This window comes from Sphaerodactylus townsendi, linkage group LG07 (genome assembly GCF_021028975.2).
Source record: "Sphaerodactylus townsendi isolate TG3544 linkage group LG07, MPM_Stown_v2.3, whole genome shotgun sequence".
Lineage (NCBI taxonomy): Eukaryota > Metazoa > Chordata > Lepidosauria > Squamata > Sphaerodactylidae > Sphaerodactylus > Sphaerodactylus townsendi.
Genome location: NC_059431.1, coordinates 81,709,628 through 81,735,391, shown reverse-complemented (window position 1 = coordinate 81,735,391; position 25,764 = coordinate 81,709,628). Strand labels below are relative to the sequence as shown.

The 25,764-nt window shown below is 41.5% G+C and overlaps 1 protein-coding gene and 1 non-coding gene across 43 annotated transcripts in view; one reads left to right on the top strand and one right to left on the bottom strand.

Moving 5' to 3' along the window:
• Positions 1-25,764, top strand: part of PTPRD (protein tyrosine phosphatase receptor type D) — a 1,487,793-nt gene that overhangs the window by 1,267,862 nt on the left and 194,167 nt on the right. For 22 of the 42 annotated variants that reach the window (XM_048502785.1, XM_048502807.1, XM_048502806.1 and 19 more), the window contains 6 exons: positions 3,133-3,714; positions 14,879-15,012; positions 17,425-17,569; positions 19,248-19,553; positions 20,360-20,553; positions 24,107-24,133. In XM_048502785.1, coding sequence (XP_048358742.1) covers positions 3,133-3,714; positions 14,879-15,012; positions 17,425-17,569; positions 19,248-19,553; positions 20,360-20,553; positions 24,107-24,133 — 1,388 coding nt within the window. The remainder of the gene's footprint in view (positions 1-3,132; positions 3,715-14,878; positions 15,013-17,424; positions 17,570-19,247; positions 19,554-20,359; positions 20,554-24,106; positions 24,134-25,764) is intronic. The other 20 variants (XM_048502821.1, XM_048502819.1, XM_048502816.1 and 17 more) reach the window with 5 other exon arrangements.
• On the bottom strand, positions 16,020-16,138 carry LOC125437316. Its single transcript, XR_007245169.1, has one exon. It is a non-coding gene; the product is annotated as a 5S ribosomal RNA (ribosomal RNA).

Here is a 25,764-nt window from a genome sequence, read left to right as displayed (position 1 = left end):
TAGGGATTTATTTTGTCACGTGATGTGAGAAAGCGTCTAATATGGTTGGAAGGGCCTTTCTTCTTCTGCTGTATGTCTGCCTGCCCAAATATTGTTTTGCAGGATAGAACTGAGACTATCATTCCCAAAATTACCAAGTGTGTGAAGTAGCTGTAGTGCTTCTATTGGGCATGCCAGAATTTTTTCTATTGAGGATTCCGAGTTTTCTTTTTTCTGTTCTGTATAGCCAGGTGAGGTCAAGAAATCTTGCAAGAATGACTACCTGTAAATTAGCTATTTCTATACATGGCTTAACTGGGGACATCATTGACATCTGCAATACCTGGTCTCTGTGATATCCAGTGTTGTAGCTATGATTTCAGATCCTTGGAGTTAAATCTTTTAACATTTCTCTCTCTTTCTGTTGTTTTCTCTCTCTCTCTGGGAGAGTATAGGATATGGGAGAGGATAGGATAGGTTATGACTGTGCCACACCAATAGCAACGCACTAGTTATGTGGCACAGTTCTGGCTTCTGATGATCCATTCATTCAGGAGAGAAAGGATTTATGAAGGAAACAGAAACATTGTCCTTTGACTCCAGAAAATCTCTTGATAAGCCAAGGCTTTATTTTCAGTCAAAAGAGCTATTCTGTATTCTTCCACAGAAGTACAGAATTTTTTGAATCCTTAATCCTGACATATTTTGGTATCCCATTGTATAAACCTGCATGTAAAATAGCAGTTTAGCACAGTGTTCCATTTTGATGTTGTTTGAGGCCATCTGCCATGCTCTGCAGACCCAGTCCTTCCTACACAATGATGCACCAATGATGCAGTATATTTTTAAAGCTTCTCCTTTGTCAAAGTCACCAAATCAAGGTAGTCATGTTGGTCTTCACAAAGGGTCTGATCATTCATTATCTCTGATCACAACAACAATGTACCATACTCTAGTTATCACCCATTATAGTTTTTCCTCCCTCATCTCTGAGTACATGCTATTCATGAAGAGTACATGCTATTCATGAGTGGCCATTTCCAGACAGTAGAATGCACTCTTCAAAAAAACAGAAGCTGGTATAGTGGTCTGATATAACATCTCCAATATGCCATAGATCTGATAAGCTGGTATTTTGTGATATCCGGGTCCTCCAAATGAACACTTGGTCTACTATATTTGCCCTGAACTGCAGGGCCTAGGCTAGGTCAATCTCATCAGATCTTGGAAGGAAGCTAAGCAGGATCAAGGGTTGCTGTACAGAAGAAAGCAGTGGCACATCATTTCTATAAATCTCTTGCCTTGATAACCTGCAGGATCACCACAAATCCGCTGTGACTTGACAGCACTTTACATATACACACTACTATACTTCCAGCACTTACTGTGACCTGACGTGTACATTTTTCTAATGTTAATGGATCAAAGTATAAACACCTCTAGCTCTTGTAATTATTTATATGAGTGTATGTTGACTTATTTCATTTAGATGTAACCTTTTCTCTTTTTTGTTTAATATTAGTATCCAATCTGCTAATTAATCATTTCATTTAAATTTCTTAACAAACCCTGTGGACAGCTTGCATTAATTCAAGTTTTGTTTCTTCCCTCAGTGCATACTCCCTCACTGAATCCTATTATGGTTTCTGTTTGTTCAGCGTATGGTTCAATAACATTATAGGCTATTTTTTGAGGCTTTCTTTGCTTGCATAGGGATATTTGGAAGTGATTCAACTGGAGGGAATAGAAGTTTGAAAAAAAATGTTGTAGCATACATAGAATGCTATAATAAAAGTAAGCTTGCCAAAGGAAATTACAAAGCTTCAAGAAAGTCCATATCCACGCTTGTGTTTTTTCTATTATCTGCACTAAGTTGATACTCTGGTATGCTAAAATAAATGATACTTGTCATACTATTTCAAGACTGTCTTTTAAATCAACTGTATTTCTGAGATGTTCAATGTAATGTAATTTGTCCAGGACCTTTTAAAATATGTGGACTTATTGAAATTAATTACTTTAAAAAGTTTTTTTATATTTAAGAATATAAACAATAAAGAATAAAACATACACTCACTGCACATATATACAAAGTCTATTTATGTAGTCATGCCTTTAAGCTGAGTCGGAATTGCACATCACTGTTCTGTGATCAGTGACCTTGTTCTCTGCTGATTCTCATCAGATCTTCTCCAGGTAGGAGAAGCCATGATGATCAGTCACATATCCCCATGTGTGCATTGATAACTGGTACTAAATCTTTTATTTCGATGAAAGGGTAGCTTGACTACCCCCAAACTACCCCAATTCTAACTACTGTTATATGGATTTCTGAGTTCCTTCTTACTTCTTATGTTAATTGATGGTTCCTAAGGAACAGTGGAACCAATTGCATGCCAATTTATTTATATTTTAAAGCTTTTGGAATCATTTTCTGAGGAAGCTTGAAGCAAGCTTGTCTTCACTTTCCCACTGCTATGCCTATTCCAAAGCACTGAGTACTGTATTCTGAGAAATGTCAAACATTTGTCTGTTAACTTCACAATTGTTATGACAAATTGTAGGAATATTTGGTTTAGGAAATATATTAAACTTCAAGAATACCTTCAGAAAATAACTGGAAGAATTAATACAATTCAAATTACAGGCATAAAATGGAATTTAATTTAGTTTGAAGCCCTGTGTTGACCAGCTGAAAGTTTTGAATTGGCACAACTTTCTATTTTTGCTTTGTCTTAGTTCACTCTAGGAACAGAAATTTTATAAAGGCACCCTAGCGGTCAAGTATTTGTTAAGCATTTATTTTATGAATGGCCTCTTGTTAGCACTTAAATTATAGATTCCAGTCATTTCTGGATATCAGGCCTTAATCATGTTCTCTTTTTCATTAATCTTGTTTTAGTCAAATTAAATGCAACTTGTTAGCAAAATGCTTATTGTTATTATTTTTCTTGTACTTCCCTGGGAAAATGAACAAAGGAGTGGTCCTAGTTAGATTTTTTACTAGCAGATGTTTTTCAAATAGAAGTTCTGCCCCATTATTGAATCTACTTGACCTTTCATTTGCTTTTTCCTGTCATATTGCTTTTCATAGTTTACTTACTTATGATTACATGCCTTTATGTTTCATCAATTAAATTGATTTTTTCCTAGCCTTACCTAAATCTCCAGGAACTCCTGTGGTGACTGAAAGCACAGCAACAAGCATCACTTTGACTTGGGATTCTGGAAACCCTGAGCCAGTGTCTTACTACATAATCCAGCATAAACCTAAAAGCTCTGAGGAACCTTATAAAGAAATTGATGGAGTAGCTACAACACGATACAGTGTTGCTGGTTTAAGCCCATATTCTGAGTATGAGTTCAGAGTTGTTGCTGTCAATAACATTGGACATGGCCCGCCCAGCGAACCTGTGTCAACACGGACCTCAGAGCAGGCACCATCTAGTGCGCCACGTAATGTACAGGCTCGTATGTTGAGCTCAACCACGATTTTGGTGCAGTGGGAAGAACCGGAGGAACCAAATGGTCAAATTCAAGGTTATAGAGTGTATTATACCATGGACCCTTCCCAACACGTCAATAGTTGGTTGAAGCACAACGTGGCTGACAGCCATATCACAACCATTGGGAATCTAATACCACAGAAAACCTACTCTGTAAAAGTTCTCGCTTTTACCTCAGTTGGAGATGGACCTCTTTCTAGTGATATTCAAGTCATCACTCAGACAGGAGGTAAGATGAAATTCATGGTGAGTAGTAGTTTAGAAAAATTATCAGGGAGAAGAAAATTGCCTAGATCAGCTCCAAATCTTCACCTGACAGTGGTGTGGATAGCTCCTGTATGAAGGGAAATAGGACGTAGAGAATACTGGAAAATTCTATGTGATGAGTTGGGCTGAGTCTGTTGTTTCTGACTTGTCCAGTTTATTCAGTAATATGTATTATCTGTTTACACCTTTAGCAGGTTTACAGGATTTCTAAATGAAGTTTCACTTGCCAGCTGTTTTTCATTCATTTTCCTTGTTTTTGTTCATTAAAAGATTTTATTTGCAAAAAACCCTTTTCACACAGATTATACAGTACCATCCAATTCTTTCACTTGGCTAGTATTTCCTGAATTGTTCTGCTCACATAATATGCACACATATTTTCAAATATGTGTGTGCATGAATATGAAACATGAAGAGTGACCTTACTTCCCTCTTGCTTATGTCCTGCCTTATATGTAGTAGTATTAGAATTATTTTCACAAGGTCCTTTCCCCCTTTTCTAGCATGAGTAAATAACACCACTAGTGAGGTATTTAATTTGTTTTTTAACTACCCTGACACTCTGAATTAATAAGCTTTGTCATATATTAGAACTACTAGCAAAATGCACTTTTGACTTTATACTGGTGCCTTTCTGTACTGCAAAAACATTTTCAATACTTTTGTTTATGACATTCCCAGCTGAATTGCAAAGAAATAGAGTCAGAAATCTCAGTGTGATATAGTTGAGTTTCGGACTAGGTTTTAGTAGACAAAGATTCATATTCATATGTAGTAGACAGAGATTCATTTTTGCTGTAGCAGCTTGCTGGGTAACCTTGAACCAGTGACACACTTATCTTCCTGTTGTGAAGATAAAATGTAGGAGAAGAGAACCATGTAAGCTGCTTTGAGTCCCCATTAGAAAGAGAAGTAGAATATGAAGTAAATAAAATAAACATGTTAATTTCCACAAACTAGATGACAAAGTGTTCATCCAATTTTTAATATTCCTTCTTCTATCCCAGCCTTTGATCACACCAGAGATGTATCAGGGAAAAATGGCGCATAGGGACAGCACCTGTTCTGGGTGCCCCCCAGCCCCGTGCCCCCCTGCCCTGTGCTTCCACCCACACTCAGGGCTGGGGGCGGGACATGGGGGTGGGGACAGCTCAGATGGGCACTGCAGCAGCAGGCCGGCTCCTGGGCTGGCCTGCTGCTGTGCCACCCCCCAAGCTTCCATCCCCCGAGCTGCTGCCCCCTGCCTCCCTGCAGGCCAACTCATGCCCTCCCCAGGTCCTGGGGAGGGCAGAAGTCAGCCTGCAAGGAGGTGTGGAGTAGGGTGTCGCAGTGTGCTGCCCAGGTGCCCATCCAAGATGCCTCTGAGCCCTGCCTCCGAGGGCCTGGGGAGGAAAGGAGGTGGATGAGCACCACATACCACCCACAGGGACAGGGAGTGTGCCCGGGGTCATTTGCCCCCCATCCCCATGGGCGGTATGCCCCTGGGTAACACTATTTATAATGAAAAGGCTTGCACTGCAACATTTATCCAAAGTGCTTACATTTGGCATTGAGATCTGGAACCCGAAATTCAATAGGATTTTTGTAAGGAATTCCAACGAGGCAGAAATAAAAGGCTTTTGGGTGAAAGACCATTTATTCAGACATCTTAGAAAGCTCACACACACGACATGACAGGAATGGGCCTTCCCGCCCAGACCACAGGTTATAACCCCCTCGTCCCATCCCCCTCCCGGTGTCTCCAGTCCCATTCTCATGGGAACGAATTCCTCATCTCGCTCTAAGAGATAAGTTTCCTCTAACAGTGTGTGGAGTTGCTGTAGGATTCTGGCCCGTCAGCTCCGTGCAAGCAGGAAACTCAGTCAAGGCTAAACGGGCTGTGCAAGAGATTCAGCACCACTGAGATCTTTACATTCTGCCTCCTAAGAAAAAAAAACCTTCCCCTGGTTTCCAGTGGAAAAAAAAAAAAAAAAAAAAAAAAAAAGCACGAAGAAAAAAAGCAGAAATAAGGGAGGGGGCATCAATATTTTCCTCAATACAAATTCCATTGGATTATGGCCGGAAGAATCATCCCACCCAAGAAATCTAAATAACTGTAAGCGCTTATGATTAAAGCGAGAGTCCAGAATAGCATCAATTTCATAGTGCTTTGTGGCCATCAATCATGGTCGGCGGGGGTCTCTCCGGAGGGTCGTGCCAGGCATCGAAAGCCGGAGCCTCCTCTTTGAGCAAAACTAGGAATGAAAGACGGGATGGATATTACTTAAGGAATTAGGGCAGTTCTAAACGAGCAGTAACATCATTGATCACTTTTGTAATCCTAAACGACTCCACAAATTTCTTGCCTAGCTTTTGAATATTTGTGAACGCCTCTAAGGTTCTTGGTAGACAAATAGACCCAAGCTCCCTACACGTAAAGCGCGAAAGTCAGAACGATAAGTTTTATCCGCCTGAAACTTTTGAGAGTCCTTGGCTTGGCTGTAGGGCATAGTCTGGACCGCCTTCCACCCCTCAGCCAGGGATGAAATCCATTGATTGAACTCAGGAGGATGCAGCGCCTCAGTGGGCAGTTGGGGCAGTGGGTGGGAAAAGAAATCCACCAGACACAAATTTCAAAGCGGAGTCTTCTGTGTGCTGCTACGAACAATGGCATTGTTGTAAGCCGCTATTCGCAAAATGGAATTAAATCGCGACCAATTATCTTGATGGTAGTTAGTGTAACAACGTGAAATACTGCTCTAGAGTTCTGTTCGTCCTCTGGCTGACTCACCGGCCATCTTTGATACGTGGTAGGGCGGCAACCGTCCGTGGGTGGTTCCTCATAACAAACTGTCCAGGAAAGCTCTTCCAAAATTTGGAAATGAATTGGGGCCCGCAAGGTCGGACACCACCTTTGGAGGGGCGGAGTGTAGGCGCATAGATATGTTGGATAAACAACCGCTTCAGTTTCGGGCAGAGGGAATGGTGGTGTACGCAGGGGATGAAATGTGCTTGCTTCTGGAGAACAGGTCTACCACCACCCATAACACAGTGTTTCCCCTGGCTTTCTCCGCAAATCTGTGAATAAAATCCATTGAAATAACCTCCCCGGGCCGGAGGCGACGGGGAGAGGTTTTAGAAGGCCATGGGGTTTTCCCGGGATGGGCTTGGCTTCCGTACAGACTGTGCATCCCTTGATATAAGTCTCAATGTCTTTGCGCATGGCGAAAAAAAGCTGCCTACCAGAACTGCCAGCGACAGGCCAGGTGTAGCTGCTTTTGAGGAAGCCAAAATGTCCAGCCGCACTCTGGCATCGTGGCAAGCTTCGAGAACCCGCTTTGCCACGGCGTCGGGAGGCATCGTACTCAACACCCCCCCCCGTTTCCAAACGCCATCCTCCAAGCGCACTTAGGAGTCTTCCTTCCTCTCGCTTGGGAGTTCAAGGAGCCCTACGCCTCTCGAAGTTCCCGCAGGAAGGGGAGACGCATGTTCGAACGGGCTAAGGGGGAGGAGATGTGGGAGGTCTGCGATCGAAAGTGACAGCTAATCCCAGTTGGGAGGGGAGAGAACGGTGCTGGACTTCCCGTGAATGAAGAACCGCCCCCCTCCCCGGAAGACGGAAAGACACGCCGCATCAGCCAGCGCTTCTATTAGTTTTTTCCAGGAAAAAACGAACTGTGAAGGAAGAAGCGGGAGAAAATCAGCCCAACGTAGTTGCTTCTCGCCTGGACATTTTGAGGGGGTGGAGAGAGCTGCCAAATGTCTTATGATCCGAATTCAAACCTGGAAGGGGTAAGTTTAGCCCTCAAGCCAGTGCGGACGCTTTCAGGTGGCATAGCGCCACTTTCTGGATAGCCGCAGTCTCTTTATCACCCACGGTCCAGTTGGAGTTCAGGGCCAGAAAAACTTTTTGGATAAGTAAGCACACGGCACAAGTTTTCCATCTTTTATTTTTCTGCAGTAAGAGTGGCTGGCGCTCGAAATTTTGTCCTGACAGTGCATCCAACGCGGAACTACTTAGTAAAGGAAGGTCAGGGTCGGGGTGTTTCAAAATGGGCTTGGTAGTGAAAAGCTGATCTCTCAATTGCTGGAATGCCGCTTTGACATTCCTGAGACCAAGGGAGGGGAGCTCCGGGTTTGGCAGCCTGAAAACCCTTGCCTTTGGTGCGTAAAGGTAATGATTCCAGGTGAGTGGAAGGGCTAGTTTGGCAAATTGGGGTATGAAATCACGATAGAAATTGGCAAAAGCCAAAGGGAAGGACTGCAAATTCCTTTCTGCTGGTGGGGCCGGCCATTGGAGTACTGGCGCCTACTTTCTCGCGAGGGATCCATTTTTAAGCCTTCGGGTGAGATCCGGATAGCCTAAATAGTCTATGGAGGACTGATGAAAACAGCACTTTGACAATTTCGCTAAGAGAGTTAGTTGTCAAGCAAACGTTGTAATACCCTCACTTAACCACAGGGTTTCCTCATATGCTCTTCCATAGTTTGTGAGTAAAATCAAAACATCAATCTAAGTACAGATCGACTACATCCTTTATACAATAAATCTTGCAAAACTTCATTGATAAGGGCCATAAAAGCTTCGGGTAAGCTCCGCCAAACCGAATGGCATTATTGGCATTCATATTGTCCAAATTTGGTATTAAACGCTGTTAAATGTTCATAGCCTTCGCAATTCTGCGACCCTGTAATAAGCCTCCTCTTAAATCCAACTTAGTAAAAATCCTGCCCCTGCTCCAGAAATGCATCCAAGAGGTCTTTGATTAAGTGGGCAAGGGATATTTATTATTAGACATAATAGAAACAGAAGCATTTAATCCACGGTAATCGGGTACAAAGTCTCAAAGAGCCATCTTTTTTCTTTACAAACAGAACAGGGCTGCATGGTGTGTTTGGTAGCCTCGTCGTGAGGCGAATCCATCGGAAAGCCAGATTCTTATCTAAGAAAGCACGGAGCTCTTTTTCTTCGTGGGCTCATGCGATAGATTCTAACACCTTTGGGCAGTTGGAGCTCCGGGCTGTAGGATGATTTTGCAATCGGTCTCCCTATGGGGGGCAACTGATCGCATTCCTGTTCCTGAAAACACCCTGGCCAAGTTCTTTATAAGCTTTGTGGGATTTCGCTGGGGATTAGGAGTCACCGACGCAGCAATGCGCTGGAAGCCAATGGTTCAATGTCATTTTGAGGTGGAGTTTCCTCCCCCCACTTCATGTGGAGTCCCCCTTACAGGGGCTTCAGTGAATTCCCATAATTCGCTTTTTCCAAAATGACTATTTGGCTCATGTAATAACAACCATGGCATGCCTCCAAATAAAGACAATGGAGTGTTTGGCTACTGGAGCAAGAAGAACTAAACTAATCTTTCCCAATGGTCACGCGAACGGAGAAAAACGGGTTAAAAGCGTTTTGAATCGGCTGGACCCTCAGCTCCCCGAAAGTGGGCTGCCATCCATTTGGGTAAACCGGATGGGCTTCGCCAGGGGAAGTTATCTGGTCTGAAGCCAAGCTCCTCAGCCACCTGTGGTCGCATTAAATCAGTGGGAGCAGCCAGAGTCAACGCAGAAAGGCTATAGAGGCTAGGAGACGCGTATGCTTGGCAGGGTTAGCTAAAGAGGCTTGAATAGTAATGGGCGCGCTGCCTTCACTCACCGAATCCGGAGTAGGACCCATGTCCAAGGGCTGCTGAAGATAGGCACACCGCCACTTCCCTTCCTCCTCAAGTCCTCCTCGATGGCGGCCTTGGACGAGCCAGTTGGGGGAGTGACCAGACTTCCGTGGAGGCTTGGCAGCGGGGCGCGGGAGACCAGGATGGCGGGCTTCTGTTTCTTGGGGCAGTTGGCAGCCAGATGGCCAGGACCGCCACAATATAAGCATAATCCCAAACGGGCGGCGGCGCCAGATGTGGTCTCGTGGAGACGGGTGAGCTTGGCTTGCGAGTGGATGGGGCAATCGTAGTGGTCTTCGGACGCTGGCGCCCCCCGCACGAAGCGTAATCCAGACGGGTCAGCCACTTCTGAACCCAGATCAATCCACTCAGCGACGGTGCGCTGAATGCGGATGAGGAGTACTGTTTCCGGGTTTGGTATTCATAGCCTCGAAGAAGTATTCACATTTCATGCGTTCAGGCCAGTCAGGAGGAAGTTTAGTAGCCGCCGCATCGCAAATTCTCGGCAAATTCGCAAAAGAGCGGTTGCCCTGTTGAATGGACTTTATGGTACGAATGGCTTCGCTCTCAGCATCCAGATCTTGGAAGCCTGGGCACGTAAGGTTTGGAAGAAATGCAGCCACTAAAAGTGCGAAAGTATCAATTCCGCTTGCACTCAGTGAAGAGTCAGCTACAAACCAGTCAGGCAGCGCCACCCCATCCAAGACGGACCCGGAGTATCCCGTATTTTTTCACGCTCAGAAACGGTACAGATCATCAAATTCTCTCCATATGCGCGCCAAGTTGCAGAATGAAGCGGTAAGGGAGTTTAGAGGCTGCACCGCTAAAGCCGGCAGGGATGGGAGGCCCATAATATCCTTCTTTCAACAGCTCTTGGAGCTCGCTGGGTTGTGGTTGCACCTGGCTGGGGCTGGGAGAGCAGGAGCTGGTCGGCACCGCCGCAGTGGAGGAGGCAGAGCGGAGCCCAGCAGCCTGCCGCTGCCCCTCTCCGCGCAGAAAGGAGGCAGCAGGAGCGGGAGGGATCGGCGCAGGGCCTTGTGAAGCCGCATCCCATGGCAGGGGGGCCGGTGGTGGGCGCTCTTGGTTAAGTTGTAAGCACCGACTCGGGGTTCGGCTGCGTCATCGTGATCTCGCCATGCTTCCTCAGCTCCCTGTTCCAAGGCAGCCAATTCTCTCTCTTTGGCAGAAGTTAAGGCATCTTGGTGCGCATGTAGGGCCGCTTTTTTTCACGCATCCAGTTTTGCTTGTTCATCACGCTTGAATGGCCACGCAGTCAGCTCGCTTCCATGGCGCTTGGATGGCTCTAATGCTTTCGCTGGCGCTTCCAGGATCCATCTTGGAGTGATCCATAGGACTTTGTCAGTCATGAATCGATAAGTTCTGCTGGTACTGCCGCTGTAACGCTTCCCTGGCCCGCTTTAACTCGCTGGACGCCCTGGCTTGTTGTTCTCGGTCCCTTTGCAGGCATTCACGCATCTTTTTTGCAGCTGTTCGCTCCTCCTCCCAGAGCCTGCGCTCTCGGTCCCATGCCTCCTTGGCATCGCGGCAGTCTGGCCACTTCATCGCCTCCAGCTTTGGACGGGAGGGGAAATAGATCTGGATGGGAGTCTTCGGATTCCCTCTCCTCGATGGTAACTCTTCCACTCCTCCGACGGGCTCCACGGGCTTCTTGCACATCGGTAGTCACGCCCGGGGGCTGGAAATCCGGATTGGGAACCGCCCGAAACCCCTCCCAATAATAGATCCTGATCTCGACAGCGCCCGGTTTCAACTGTGGATTTGGGACGGGCTCGTGTTGTGCCACAGCCGGTCTTTGGGAGCGTTTCTCGGCGTAGGAGCCAAGGAACCGCCAATCAATTCCTGGGTGGCTGCATGAAGTGTAGTCAGATCCATCTCTTCTGAGACAGGTTGCATCTGGGGTTTGTAATCCACACGGACACGGGTAGAGATCCGATCCACAGGCGTTCGATCCATAGACAGCGCCCCAAACGGCTCGTGCAAATCCACAGGGTCGCAGCCGCATTCCCCATCCCAACGAAGTAGGGGAAGACCCATGCTGGAACGAGGACGGGAGAGAGTCACCAGCGAGACCCGTTCCCCTGCTGGTTCCTCAGAATCAGGAAGGGAAGGCTCGGAACCCTCTATGGGGGCTACCGCGCCTTCCACAGTTTCAGGAATATTCAATCTCTGCATGTTACAACACCAGAGATCCACTGAGTTTTAAAAAGAAAAATAACGGTTGATTCCTGTCATAATGTAAGGAATTCCAACGAGGCAGAAATAAAAGGCTTTTGGGTGAAAGACCATTTATTCAGACATCTTAGAAAGCTCACACACACGACATGACAGGAATGGGCCTTCCCGCCCAGACCACAGGTTATAACCCCCTCGTCCCATCCCCCTCCCGGTGTCTCCAGTCCCATTCTCATGGGAACGAATTCCTCATCTCGCTCTAAGAGATAAGCCCTCTAACAGTGTGGTTGCTGTGGATTCTGGCCCGTCGCCCGTGCCAGGAAACTCAGTCAAGGCCAAACGGCTGTGAAGAGATTCAGCACCACTGAGATCTTTACAATTTTATTCCAGCAGAAAATAATGTTGCTTTCTTCCCTGAGCAAAGTTTTTGACCCAGATATAATTGACTTGCCTTTACCTTTCCAGCTCCTTTTCCTTTTTCTTAATAGAGTCCCAGCCCCTTTACCCCTGCCTCCCCTCCCTGTAGACATCCTGAGTCCTGGTGTGAACCAGTGTTATATTATCCTTCGGGGAGGGAACAGGAGAAGAACCTCTTGGTTCTATATCTAGCATCCTATGGACATGATACAGCGGCCAGCACAACTTGCCTCACCACATGTAAAAGATGGGTAGTAAAGGACTCATTATCTGGCAGGCTCATCTTCCTTCTGCTAGTCATGCTTAAGTAGCCCAGGCAACTGGAGTTCATTGCTGTAGCTATATTAATCAAGGCATAAGCAATGTAAATAAGTTTTGCCTGGTAAACAATAATTGTTTACAGTATTTAGAAACAGCACTCAGGCTCCAGTAATAAATGTAATAAAGAACAGGACTATCTGTTGAAAGATGGGTAATGATTTCCAACTGAGCAAACAACTATATGTGTACTGTAATGCCAATAATACATGATTGGAATAATACGTATTTCAAAACTAAAGCTACAGATACAGCTTGCCACTAGGACTTCAGCAGAAGTCTGCATTTGGAAGAAATGGACTGGCTGCAGAAACAAAATGTTGGTGGATGCTTGCTATCTGTAGACCAGAACAGCTGAAACCAGCCCTTCTGTCCTTGTGGGGAGTAAAGGAATGCTGCAGTAGCAACACCTAGAAGTATTCAAGTTTATTTTGGTGCTTTAGAGCTTACTTGTATAAATGGGATGGTTGACAAGATGGAAGTCAATCATTACTAAGAAAAGCAGACAAGGGAAGAAGAAGGCAAGGGCAGGAAGGATATAAGAGACGTGTTGTTATCCCCTCTCTTTTTTAGAAAATTATTTTTGATATAGAGAAGGTTCATCAGAATTTTCAAGTGCTGAGTAGGACTGAGATGTTTTGTCTGGGATATGTTTAATAGTAGATTATAGTTGTATGTAAAACTATGCTATATTATTGGATCATATCTAGTAATGAACTGTTATGGTATATGCACTAGTGTACATGGTGTACATATGGGTATTGGTGTACTGGTATAAGTATAAAAGCATATTGTTAAGATAGTGCAGTGAGTTGATGCTGGTTTCTGAGGAATGGCATATCGTGTGGATATGTAATAGTGCATTGCAGTATGCATCTATATGGAATTTAATATAGGTTATTTTTCCTTATTTTTTTTCTGGTCCTTTCTGCTCATGTCTTTTATTCCCCATTACTGTTCATGAGGACTGTGAAATAATACAATTTAAATGACTAAAACACCACATTAGCTGTACTTTAAACAAAACTTCAGTGAGAGGAAGACATTTTAAATTGTCCATTACCTCCTATAAGACTTAAAAAGAAGTCAAAATGAAGTTTGCTTTTAAAAAAGGAGATACATTGAAATGGTCAAATACTTCAAGGACTAGCATTTTGTTTTGTTTTTTAATTTTAAAAAGGATTAATGTTTGGAATCAGCCTTAATTATCTGATAAAAGATGACTGACTGGTATTGACTGACAGCAGCCCTTTGAGGGGGACAGACTTAATTATATGACATGTTCTGTAAATATTGAGAGTCCAATTCCTTTTTGACGCCAAGAGATTTTATTCTAAATTTCAGTGAAGATCCAGTTCCTGAATCCATATAATATTTACAGTGCAATCCTATGCAGAGTTACTCCAGTCTAAGCACACTGATTTCTTCAGACCCCAAGAGGTTGTGAGTGTGTGTGTGTGTGTTTTGACTAGCCTGTGGAAATGAGAGTCAGTCAACTAAACACGAAGAGCTGCTGACAGTATTTGAATTATTCTCAATCTGTCTCTGATGTAGTTGATTGTTAAATAGTGATCTAGCAAATATTGACTTCAGATAGAGTCATTGTCATTTAAATTAATGTATGCTTTATTAATTGTCCTCTGTATTATTGTACTATTGCACAGATATGAATTTGGAGTAGTTATTGTCATTAATGAGTATGTTCTGATAATGCGTGATCTATGTTAATTATTAGAAAAATGGATTAGTTCAGTCGTATTGTTTGGCCATCTTGTTTTACATTTGCATTTAAGAACATCTTTAATTTAAAACAGATTGGACTTTATAGAGCAGACATTCCGAATTTGGTGCCTATGGGCTCCATGGTTCCCAACATCTTTTCTGCATCCCGCCAAATGTCTTTATTCATTTTAGTTTACTTTCAGTTTATTTATTTATTTCTCTTTCGGGCTCAAGGTGGTTTCCAATCTCCAATAAAACAATATACAAGCACAATACATACTTTGACACTTACAATTCAAATACAAGTTTAAAGGTTCATTTCAGATAGCATAAAACTTCTGCAAGTTATGAATCAATCTGCACATAAGTCCCTCTTTCCACTATAATATTTAATATTGAAATTAAATGGTACTTTAACAGGGGGATAAGCAAGAACATAGAGGAAAAGGAAAAAGGGAATAAAGGCATATAGTTATGCACTGTCCCCATCCTTCCACCAAAAGGCTTAGAAAGTGGGCGAGGCAAAGTGGGACCTTTGCTCAGCAGGGTTTATGATTGCTTGGCAGCAGCTGCCATCCCAACAGAAGAATCTTCACTGTGTGACTGAAGGTATACTGCAACAGCCATTTCAGTGATTTACCCCACCTCCTATGGCATTTTGTGGCTGCACCAACCACACTATGTCAGAATTCCAAAGTGCCCACAAGCTTTAAAAGTTTGAGAACTCCTGGTATAGAGGATATAGTCATAAGAAATAACTCTTTAGTGGATTTTAGTAAATGTGCAGCAAAAGCAAACATTTGTTGATACTGTACCCTCATGCTTCAGTACCTGGACAGCCATTGAACTTCAAAGCAGAACCTGAATCTGAAACAAGCATATTACTTTCTTGGACTCCTCCACGGTCTGATACAATCTCCAATTATGATCTCGTTTACAAAGATGGAGAACATGGAGAAGAGGTAAACTGACTATTGTCTTGCCAAAATTACACTTGATTTTCTGACATTGGTGAATGGTTCAAATGCTACACTAAACCATGATTTTTCACTATGTGAATAAGTGCTGTACTCATATGCTCCTTTTCTTATACTGTACTTGTATGCCTCCTCACTTTTTACATAGTCAGGTGATACCTACTCAGTATAGCACAAATGAATGATATGAGAGTGGTCATGCTGTGTTTGCCCTGTAAACCATGAAAGTGCAGTACAGTTTATTTTTGGTTTGTTCTTTTGGTATGAAAGGGAAGCACAACCCATAGTTTGCCCATTGGAACTAAACAGAAGGCGAATAAATTACTTTGACTGTGCACAGAGGTTATTCAGGTATTACTAGACAGTTGCTGAATGTTATATCTGAGCTTCAAATTCATGGCAATGATAACAGTGAAATAATATTATTTTTGTCCTGCCAGTTTTGATATTGCACAGGTAGCTCATGAAATTAATCTTAGCTACATTGTAGGTACTCTGTGTCATCTTTTTAACTGAAGTTAAGTGTGAGTTATCCATACACATACACACAATTCCTCAGATAACTTGTCCAAGCAGCTTTTCTGAATCCACCTGCAATTTTAATTACAATGAAATTTTGTAGCAACTCTAAAGGAATTGTCAAAATTGTTTCATTATTGATATTGATTATTAAATGCCAGAAAAAGTAGATCCTAGGTTCTTGGGGGTGAAGTGTAGATGACTAGGGAAGGCAATGGCAAACCACGCTGTAAACGGAGTCTGTTCTGTTCCCCAAGCAATCTAACATCAGGTGACATCGAATAATTAGTGACAGTTCAAAAACAGTTTAATAGTGTTGAAAGTTTAGGACTCTGACTTCTCCCATGAAATCTAACTAACAAAGAATACTTGCGATGCTGGAAACGATTGGAGATTATCGAAGAGCTTGCAGACACCAATTGTTTCTTGCTTGCTTCCAAGAAAATCTGTTCTGCTTTTTGCGGCTTCTACCTAGCCTACAGCACCCAGTATTCCCAGGCGGTCTCCCATCCAAGTACTAACCAGGCCCGACCCTGCTTAGCTTCCGAGATCAGACGAGATCGGGCGTGTTCAGGGTGGTATGGCCGTAGGCCTTTTTGCGGCTTCTGAGTTTTCTTTCGGTGTCCTCTAACTGGACTCTGTTTTTCCTGCAATCCTGTTGAAACTTGCTTACTCAGAGTTCTATGGATCTCTAACACCTTATGTGTAACATCTTAGACATCTGGGATATTGCTGTCTTCAGCCTTCCAGACACCTGAAACTAAAACAAACTGAAAAAGGGGACTGCTAATTAATGAGAGCTACTATAGTTCTCTTGCCTACAGAGGGCTTCGTAAAGGGACAGGGTCTAACTAAGGTTCCCTCCCACAGAATACTGTACATAAACCAATTAAGCCAATTCTATCTAAAGATATAACTAAGGCTTAAATAAGGAAAACAGTGAAGGTGTCTCTAGGGGCATAGCAGAGTCTGCCTACTAAACATTGTGATGTGACCTCACCTCATAGGTCAGTAATGACCCAGTGCTTGCATAGGATGACTGCTTTTGCTTTTTTAAAGACTCTGTTTGGTTTGATGGATTTTTACCCAAAGCATGTGGCTTTCAATTACATTATTTCTAGTATATGTGTGTGTGTGTTTTCCCATCTTAAACATGTATGAACCTGTTTACATCTGTCAGGGTTTGTACAAGGAAATCACAATTAGTAAATTTGTTTTGCTTTGTTATTGTTGTAAACCGCCCTGAGCCCTCCGGGGGAGGGCGGTATAAAAGTGGAACAATAAATAAATAAATAAATAAATAAATAAATACGAATGTTGTCTCATACCAATTATAAGTTGTATATCTGAGTTTCTTGAGACACTGGAAGGCTCATGATTGAAATGTGCTTTCCTTCAGATTTCAGTATCACTGGAAATCTTGATTTCTGTAACCAATACAGATAACTAGTGTTGTTGTGTTCTTAAGTGTCAAATTGCCTCTAATTGTGGTTAGAATCATATTGCTATTGTTTGGGTAATTCAGAAGTAAATCATATTGTTTCCTTTTAATAATTATTTACCATTCTTGATATATTCAGAAAACTTTAACAAAATATCCACAGAACTCTTAACAAAACAATATTGAAATACATTTAGCTATCTGAATCCAATTTAAGTTGATGGTTGAATCAAATATTGAACCTTGTGGAAGCTTCTTGAAATCTTTACATAAAGTTGGAGCTGCAGTGGTCTCTACATGGCAACTATAATGTTTTAATTCACACTTTTTATCAGAATAGGTTTTATGATTGCTTTTAGGTACTCTTTTCAATAAAACAACCTGATATCTGACTATTAATTACTTCTCCCCTACATTTTGTCTTCCTTACCATTTAGCAGAGAATTTCTATTGAACCAGCAACATCTTACCATTTGCAAGGCCTGAAACCAAATAGTTTATATTACTTTCGTCTCTCTGCGCGCTCTCCGCAGGGGCTTGGTGCTTCAACTGCAGAAATTTCAGCCAGAACAATGCAGTCAAGTAGGTGTTTTTCCTTGACTACTTTACTTTTCTTCCTTATACTTGTTGACAAGCATGTGAAAGCCATTTGTTTTGTGGTTGCAATCTATTGAGATTCAAAATAAAATGTTTAGACAAACTGCAGACATGATATTTGCATTTTCTTAGAAGAGTTAAGTGATGTTGAGTCATGAGACAAAATATTTTGGGCCTCCACCAATGGCTCTCTTATTCTTTGTTCTGAAGTCAAACAATCAAAACAAAATGTGTGTTTTAAGGTCCCACAGAAAAGAAAATAGGTTGTGGGCACACATATGCACACCAGGTAGGCACTCAAAGAAAAAAAGATATTAAGATATAACATTACAGTAAAATCAATAAAGCTTCATGTAACATTAAGTATGTAACCTTAAGGTATCTAATTTCCCAAGCAGGCAAGATGTATGACTAGTTTTAAGGTAGTTCATTGAAATTTATTTGGAAGTGTGTTAAAGTTTCTACCTTAATGAACTATAACTCCAAATAACCAAACATTCTAAATTTTTATACTTATCTGTTGACATATATAACAATGGGCAAGCATTTGGGTTCTTTTTTCAAAGTTAACATTGGATATAAATGATGGATGCTTAAGTGAAGCATATCATAAAGTTTAGTTAGAACATATGACACTTTTTTGGACTAAAAATCCTTTTATTTTTAAGTAGCTGTTTTGTGTACTATGAGGGGCGGGGTAGCTGCTTATATGTGACATTATAAAATCGCTGGTAGACTTTAATTCTTTGCTAGACAAGGTTCTCCAAGAGGAGCTAAAATATAAGAAAGAGACTGGATATAGGGTAAGTACAAGTTACAGTCAGAATCATCAGCCATGTCACTTTTTTTCATGGTAGGTAAATCTTTGCCTAAGAATACCATCATCTTATTGATTCTGCATGCCTGATAGTATGTTAAATGCTTAAATAAAATCTTTGGATTTAAACCTTTATTGCATTTGGCTTAATCTGGGTAGGCTCCATTGTAAAATGCAAGAAACTCAAGCTGTCATCCTAAGAACATTTACTAGAGAGAAAGTACCATTGATTGCAGTGGCACTTACTTCTACGTATAACTGTTAAGGAATGCACTGGTAGAAGTGTGCTGAAGAGTTTATTTTGGTGGAAGTGGGCTCAGATTTTGAATGTGTGGACATTCCAAATAGCTATGAATTTTCAAGCAGTTTGAGCAAGGTAATATTTTCTACAGTGAGAAAGAAACAATACACACTGACCAGTGGGTCTGACTTGCTAATGTAGAGGCTTGTTTGGGGGAAGGGGTCTTTAAAAAAAGGAAAAAGAGATGAGTAAATGTATAATATAGGAACTTTGGTGTATAGAGGCATCACAGTGTCACATTTGTGGGTTTATATCAAGAAGAATTGTTAATCACAGGTAGGTAACAGTTTATTGAGGCTCATTTTCATGTATTTCCCCCCACATCCCTTTTCACCTTTTAGTTAATTCATTTTCAGTTGGTTCACTTTAATAAGCCAAGGCTCATAAAATTATCTGAAGTTTTTTGCTTTTGTTCGTGTTTTTTTAAATTTTTTCCTTGGGTCACCCTTTATTATTTATTTATTTATTTCCTTCTGTTCATTTTTTTTCTTCAACCACTTCTGTCCTTTCACTTAAATCCTCCTTTAACCCACCACTGAAATTAGAGCCATCAGCTCCTCCTCAAGACATTAGTTGCAACAGCCCCAGCTCCACTAGCATTTTGGTAAGTTGGCAACCTCCTCCAGTGGAAAAACAGAATGGAATTATCACTTCCTACTCCATCAAGTACACTGGAACTGATGGGGAAGATGACAAGCCCCATGAAATTTTGGGAATTGCTCCGGACACTACACAGTACCTTTTGGAACAGTTGGAAAAATGGACTGAATATCGGATTTCTGTGACAGCCCACACTGATGTCGGACCTGGCCCAGAGAGTGAATCTGTATTGATTCGGACAGATGAAGATGGTATGTTGCCTCCAACTCATCCATTTGACTCTGACTCTCTCTCACTCAGTCTGCTTTGTATGATCTAGTTCTCCTTTTCCTTAAAATTTATCCCACATTTTCTGAAATATTTTAAGTACAAATGCATATGTATGCATTTGTTTCTTTTTTTAGCTTTGAAATATATATACATTTTTGTGGGGAAATACTTGAAAAGTGCTTCTTTTCTTAAGCATGACCCCTTTCCCACTCTTCTTCTTTTAAAAAAATACAAATGTTTGGAGTTTTTCCCCTCCTTTTTTCTTACATTTTAAAACTCTTCCATTTTAATTCTTTCTTCATCAAGTATTTTTCTCTCTTTTGGAAAACTGATGCTCCTTGATTTTTAAAAGTATTTTGGATGTTAATTGTCTTCCATGTCTGAACATAGAAGATGGCAGATCAGAACCTATCATCTTTTTCCCCCACTTTAAAAAAATCAGAAAACTACCAGCATTTTACAAATCTTTTTGGTTTTTTTATTATTTTGATTACAAAAAATCTTCTTTGTACTTTAATGCTTTGAGTCTCAAAGCATCTTCCTTGGCTTTTGTACATTTTTACATGTTTTTTTCTATTTCTCTAATACTCTTTTTCTTCCATTTTTGCATCAGTCATGGTTTTTGATCTTTTCACTGAATTGTAGAGCAGATTTGTTGAGTGTTCTCATTTGTATTCTTCAAGGAAAGCTTAGTGAGTCCGCCCTTTAAAAGGAAAAGAAAAGAAAAGACTCTGGTTGGTTGGAACAAGTACCTGTAATTCTTCTTTTATCCACTGATGTGTTCCAGTTCCTAGTGGTCCTCCTCGCAAAGTCGAGGTAGAGGCTGTCAACTCTACATCTGTTAAAGTCTCATGGCGTTCCCCAGTGCCCAATAAGCAGCATGGTCAAATCCGTGGATACCAGGTGCATTATGTGAAGATGGAGAATGGAGAGCCTAGGGGCCAACCCATGCTGAAGGATATCATGTTGGCTGATGCACAGGTAACTATCCGCATCTTCTTTATGTAGATAACAATGAAAATAGTATACTTTAGCACCTGTTTTATCTTCTAGTTTATGCAGAGAGCTGCAATGTGTTTATCACCAATCGAGGTGCCTTCCTGTAGGGATTGATGGTAATCTCCTGTCTCCACACTCCAAAACACCTGGGCCTTTTCAATCCAGCAGAAGAGACAGGGAGCAGCATATGATGTTGTGATGTCATATCCAGTTTGTACCCAGAAATAACACTAGAAGATTCTAGGAATTCAAATAACTCCATAAAGAATAAATTTAAAAAGAGAAGCAAATCAAGTTAATCAAGACAAAAGCAGCACTTTTGTTCTGTTGCCTCTTGGCTTTGCACCCTTCTGACCTGTTGCTTGCTTTCGTTTCTTCTGGCTGAAATCAGAGAGTGACTCTGTTATTGTCAGAAAGTGCTGTCCCATCTCTAACAATCAGGATGGGTCAGATTCTCTGATTGCAGTTGGGATAGGAAGGAGGAGGGCACAAAACTAAATGCTGAAATGAGTTCTGGGTAAATTGTATAATGTTGCTATGTAGAGAGTGTATTCTTGGCTAAGAGATAAATTATTTGTGTTTAAAAGGTTCTTCAGTGCTCACTGCAGTGGGTTGGAGATGTATGGCTAGCAACCTCCGTCATGTTGTTGTGAGATTCTCCTCCAGTTTGGTATAGGTTCTACTGTCTTGCACTGCCAGAGTGGGCCTGGGCTCTAAATGGCACCTGTACATCACATTTGGTTTGTCTTGGCTAATAAAAGTGACCCCCCCTCTTCAGTTTCAACTCCCAAGTTTGTCTGGATTGATGTAGGTTCTGCCATTCTGTCAGTCACTGCCCAAGTCAGCCTTGGTTCTGCTGGGCTTCTGCACATTTCAGTGGGTTCTTCTTTGCTTGCAAAAGTGTCCCACCCCTCACTTACATTGTCGTTCCAGGCTTTCTTGCCCTTAAGTGTGAAAAAGCAAAAGCAAACAAAAATTTAAAATGCTGGAATTCTATGTTTTATCAATGTTTCTGTTGAGTTGGCACTACCAGATTGGCCTGGGCTCTGATGAGCACCTGCACATTCCATTTGGTTCATATAGGCTTGCAAAAGTGCCCTTTGTTTGATATTTGTGCTGTGATTCTCTGGTTTGATTCTATTAGGCTTTGCCACATTGACTTTGTGGTTGTGCTGGATTCCTGGGTTCTGTTTTGGTTCTGTTGGGCTTGTGTTGGTTTTTGGTGTGGAACGCATTGACTTCTGACAAGCATGTCTTTCTGTTTTTCCCTGGACAGAGAAAGGGTGTTTTTTTCATTTTTTTTTAATGAGGATAGATGGGGCTTTGATAGTTTGATAACTTTGATAGTTCATAACATTGGACCCCCTTATTTGGAAGTTATTTTAAGAAGTTAGCAGCAGCAACTATTTGGTGCCTGTATAAAAAAAACTCCCAGGTCCCACAGAAAGATTCCTCGTAGGCTATAATGGAGCCAACGTTTATTTTGTATTTATGAAACACTCATTAAGAAGCCCATACTGGTATGGGGATTTGCAAATATTCCAGGAAAGAAGTGATGGTAAAGATGGGGGACAACCTATGTGGGAGGTGATATTCATAAGATATGAAGCAAAGTAATCCATGTCAGCATATTCCCATGACACAGTTAGTTTGCAATCACATTACTATTTTTGACAAGATTATTCTAATTTGTTTGTGGAAACTGTATCACTTGGAATTGTCAGATTCTACATCTGTTGGACTCATTTTTCTTTATATTGGCTGAAATTATCTATTGAAATGTGTCTGTTTGGCTGGTTTACAGCTTTGTATTATGTTAAAAAGTCAGCAGAAAATTTAAATATAGGAAACCATGGTTTAATAAATAACTGATCAATTAAAATGTGATATCTGTTTTTAAAATGTTACAGATGCTCCTAGTGTAATGTGTTGTCAGTGTAAAACTATTATCTTACAAATTGTAGATGGGAATCTGTGTACTGGGAAAACCTATTTCTTCATTTTGAAATGAGTGCATAATTATATATTTGTGCTTTATGTGTTTTGAAATCTGGATTCATTGTGCTAATAGTGTGTAATATGGTAAGGGCCTTGAAGCCCACAAAGTTTTTATATTTAACATTTTTTCTATGTGGAAATATTTCAGTAGACAACCATCAGATAAAAGTGTTAAAAATTAAAGGTAAAAATTGTTAAGATGTAAAAAATAGGAATTGCTTTTTCTGTAGAAGATTAAATCCTTACCTCTTAAAAATATGTAATATTACTATTTGGCAGGCTCTTTTCCTGATTCAAATTTTTGCTCCCACCAACATGTGCTCACACAATCAGAACAAACCATTATTGCCTGCATGAGTGTGTGCCCCCTTTTCGCAAAAAGATTTATTTGGAAGGGGTGCCTTCAAAATATTGTGTGTCTTTGCCCAACGGAGAACATGAACTTGAATTTTCAAGTAAATACAGCCTACCTGTATTAAATTAAACAACTGCTGTGAATTAAGTTCAATAAGGTAAAATATAAATGTAAATGGTGTAGTAGCATGTGATTAGGCAAAGTGTAATATTTCATTAAGGCCGTTTCCGCATGGAGGCGGAAGCGGCTGGGTCAGCGCATTTTGCGCCGACCCGACAATTCTGGGACCGTCTGCATGGACGGTCCCAGAAAGAACCGGGACGACGGCGCTGCAGACCCGGCATGTCCCTGGGCCTCCGGCACGTCGCCGAGGCCTGAGGACACGCCCCCCCGGCCCTGCACGCCTGCTCCAGCATCGCAGGGCAGGGGGGCGTGTCCCCAGGCCTCGGCGACGCGCCGGAGGCCCGGGGACAAGGTAAGTGCAGGGAGGGAGTGGGGGGGAGGCGCTTTGAAGCCGCTGCCGTTCGCATGGCAGAGGCTTCAAGCTGGCGTTCCCAGGAAAGTGCGTTTCCCAGCGCACTCCGGAAACGGCGGCTTCGCGCCGGTCGGGCGGTGCGAGGGGCCCCCTGTGCGAATGGCGGCCTGGGGACGGCGTTTTTCCCGTCCCCAGGCCGCCATATTCCGCCCGTGCAGAAATGGCCTAAATCTCGGCAGCAAATAGGCAGTCATAAAATGTTACTTAGCAATAAAAACACTCAACAGTGAGTTGGCTGTATTTTTCTAGCTTTGTGCAGTGTGCTATTTATGAACTGCTTTCGCAACAAGTATCCCACTGGAAATTCATAATCCAGTTTTCAGGAACTGATTTTCCAAATCAGTACTGATTTTGAAAACTAGTTTTCATGGAGCTGAATTCTAAAGTTCATTTCTGCTCACAGTAGAGCCTTCTATTATTGGAAAAGTCTTCCATTTATGGAAGGGATCCTGCTATGACCAGTGAAATTACTTTCCTCAAAGTAAAACATTTCCTTCTATAATCAAAAAGGCAATTTCAGATCCAACTCTTTTCCCCTCTTTTTCCCCCTTTTTGTTAATTCTAAGAAGTGTCAGCCAAGCTACAAGGATTTCCTCATTTTTTTCTATCTTTTTTTTTTCTTTCCGACATTCTTTACTCTCAATCAGTGGGAATATGATGATACTACTGAACATGTGAGTAGCAGTTGACTGGCCAAACAACAAAGTGTGATGCTTTTTTTCTGCTTTAATCCCCCCCCCCCCCCGGCGCAATGTTTTGTTGTTTGCATATATGCATGGATTAACACCTTATTTAATTTTCTTTGGCATTTGGATTTTTCTCCCCCTCCGTTTTTTTTTTTGGGGGGGGGTTGTATTGGCATAGTGCTGATTTTTTTAATGTGCTATTTTGCATATTTGTATGTTAACTGGTTGTTACTAACTTTATCATGCAATACAATCAAATGAATAGTGATTTTTTATTTAAAAAAGAAGACATAATATTTATCATTCCAGTTTGCTTCAGAACTAACCTTCAGGCCCCAATACATATTCATTATGTGCTGAAAATAGAATATTTTGTCATTGCTAACATCATTTCCATTTCAGTTAACAAGGTACATATTATGTATATTTATGAAAATATACATTGGTACTGGCCCAATGCCTATGGTGTTTACACAGGGTCCCACCCATCACTTACATTGTACTCCTTCATTTAGGAGATTTGGGAGGTTTGTGCATGCCTTCCGTGTTTCCATGAAGGCATGCACATGGAACTTCTCTGCTTGATGCAAGTTATACATGTTCCCAAGCATGAATACCTGTACTGGCTAAAAGTATAGCTGAATGTGAATGTGGGATAAATGCATACTGTTACCAATCTTACTAACAGCTGGTTGAGCTGGATCTAGAGAAAGCTGAATATACATAGGAGAGGGAAAAATGAAAATTCTCCATTTGTGGATTCTGTGTTTGAACTGTGAATAGAACCAAGCCAAATGCTATTGCTGGACACACAAATGCAGCTTATTTTTGCATTTTTATTTCTCATGAAACTAATACAGATATACGTGTTTCCACAAATGGGAGCAAATCCTGCTGTAAAGGCTTAATTAAATTTGATCAGCTTAATTCAACTTGATTCAAATTGTCAGGAAATATATAAATTGTTAAAGTTGAGTTAAAGTCCAACCAAACTTGATTTCCAAGGGTCACTTCAAACACATTGCTCATTGTAATCTCAATTCAAAGGAACACTTTTTGATTCTTCATTGAATTTTTTTCTTGATACTCAGTTCTGTGTATAATTATTTTCCACTTTTATTAATTTTATCGTCTTGTTATTCTCATTCATTGTTATTAATTAGATTGTATTATCAAGCAGACAAAAGTCTTATAGTGACTTCTCAAGTCTTATATTGAATGGTTCTTTTAGATTTTGAAGAGCAAATTTTAAAGTGACAAATTAGCTGAACCAATCAGAATTAATTGAAATACTCATAATAATCATAATATAAATCCTACCCAAAGTGCCATCTCTGCAAAGAGAGTGATAAAACCGTGGAGCACATCATCTGCTATTGCAAGAAAATAGCCCAGACTGATAATATCGAATGTCACAATAGGCTAGCAGCAACGGTGCACTGAAACCTTTGCAAAAAGTACATCCTGCCCTGTAGCAAGACCTGGTACAAGCATAAGCCAGAGAAAACCACAGAAAATGAAGAAGCAAAAATATTCCTGGCACATAACACCCCAGACATAACAGTGGTGGGACAAAAAAAACATGTTTGGATCATAGATGATCCAAAATGTACCAGTTG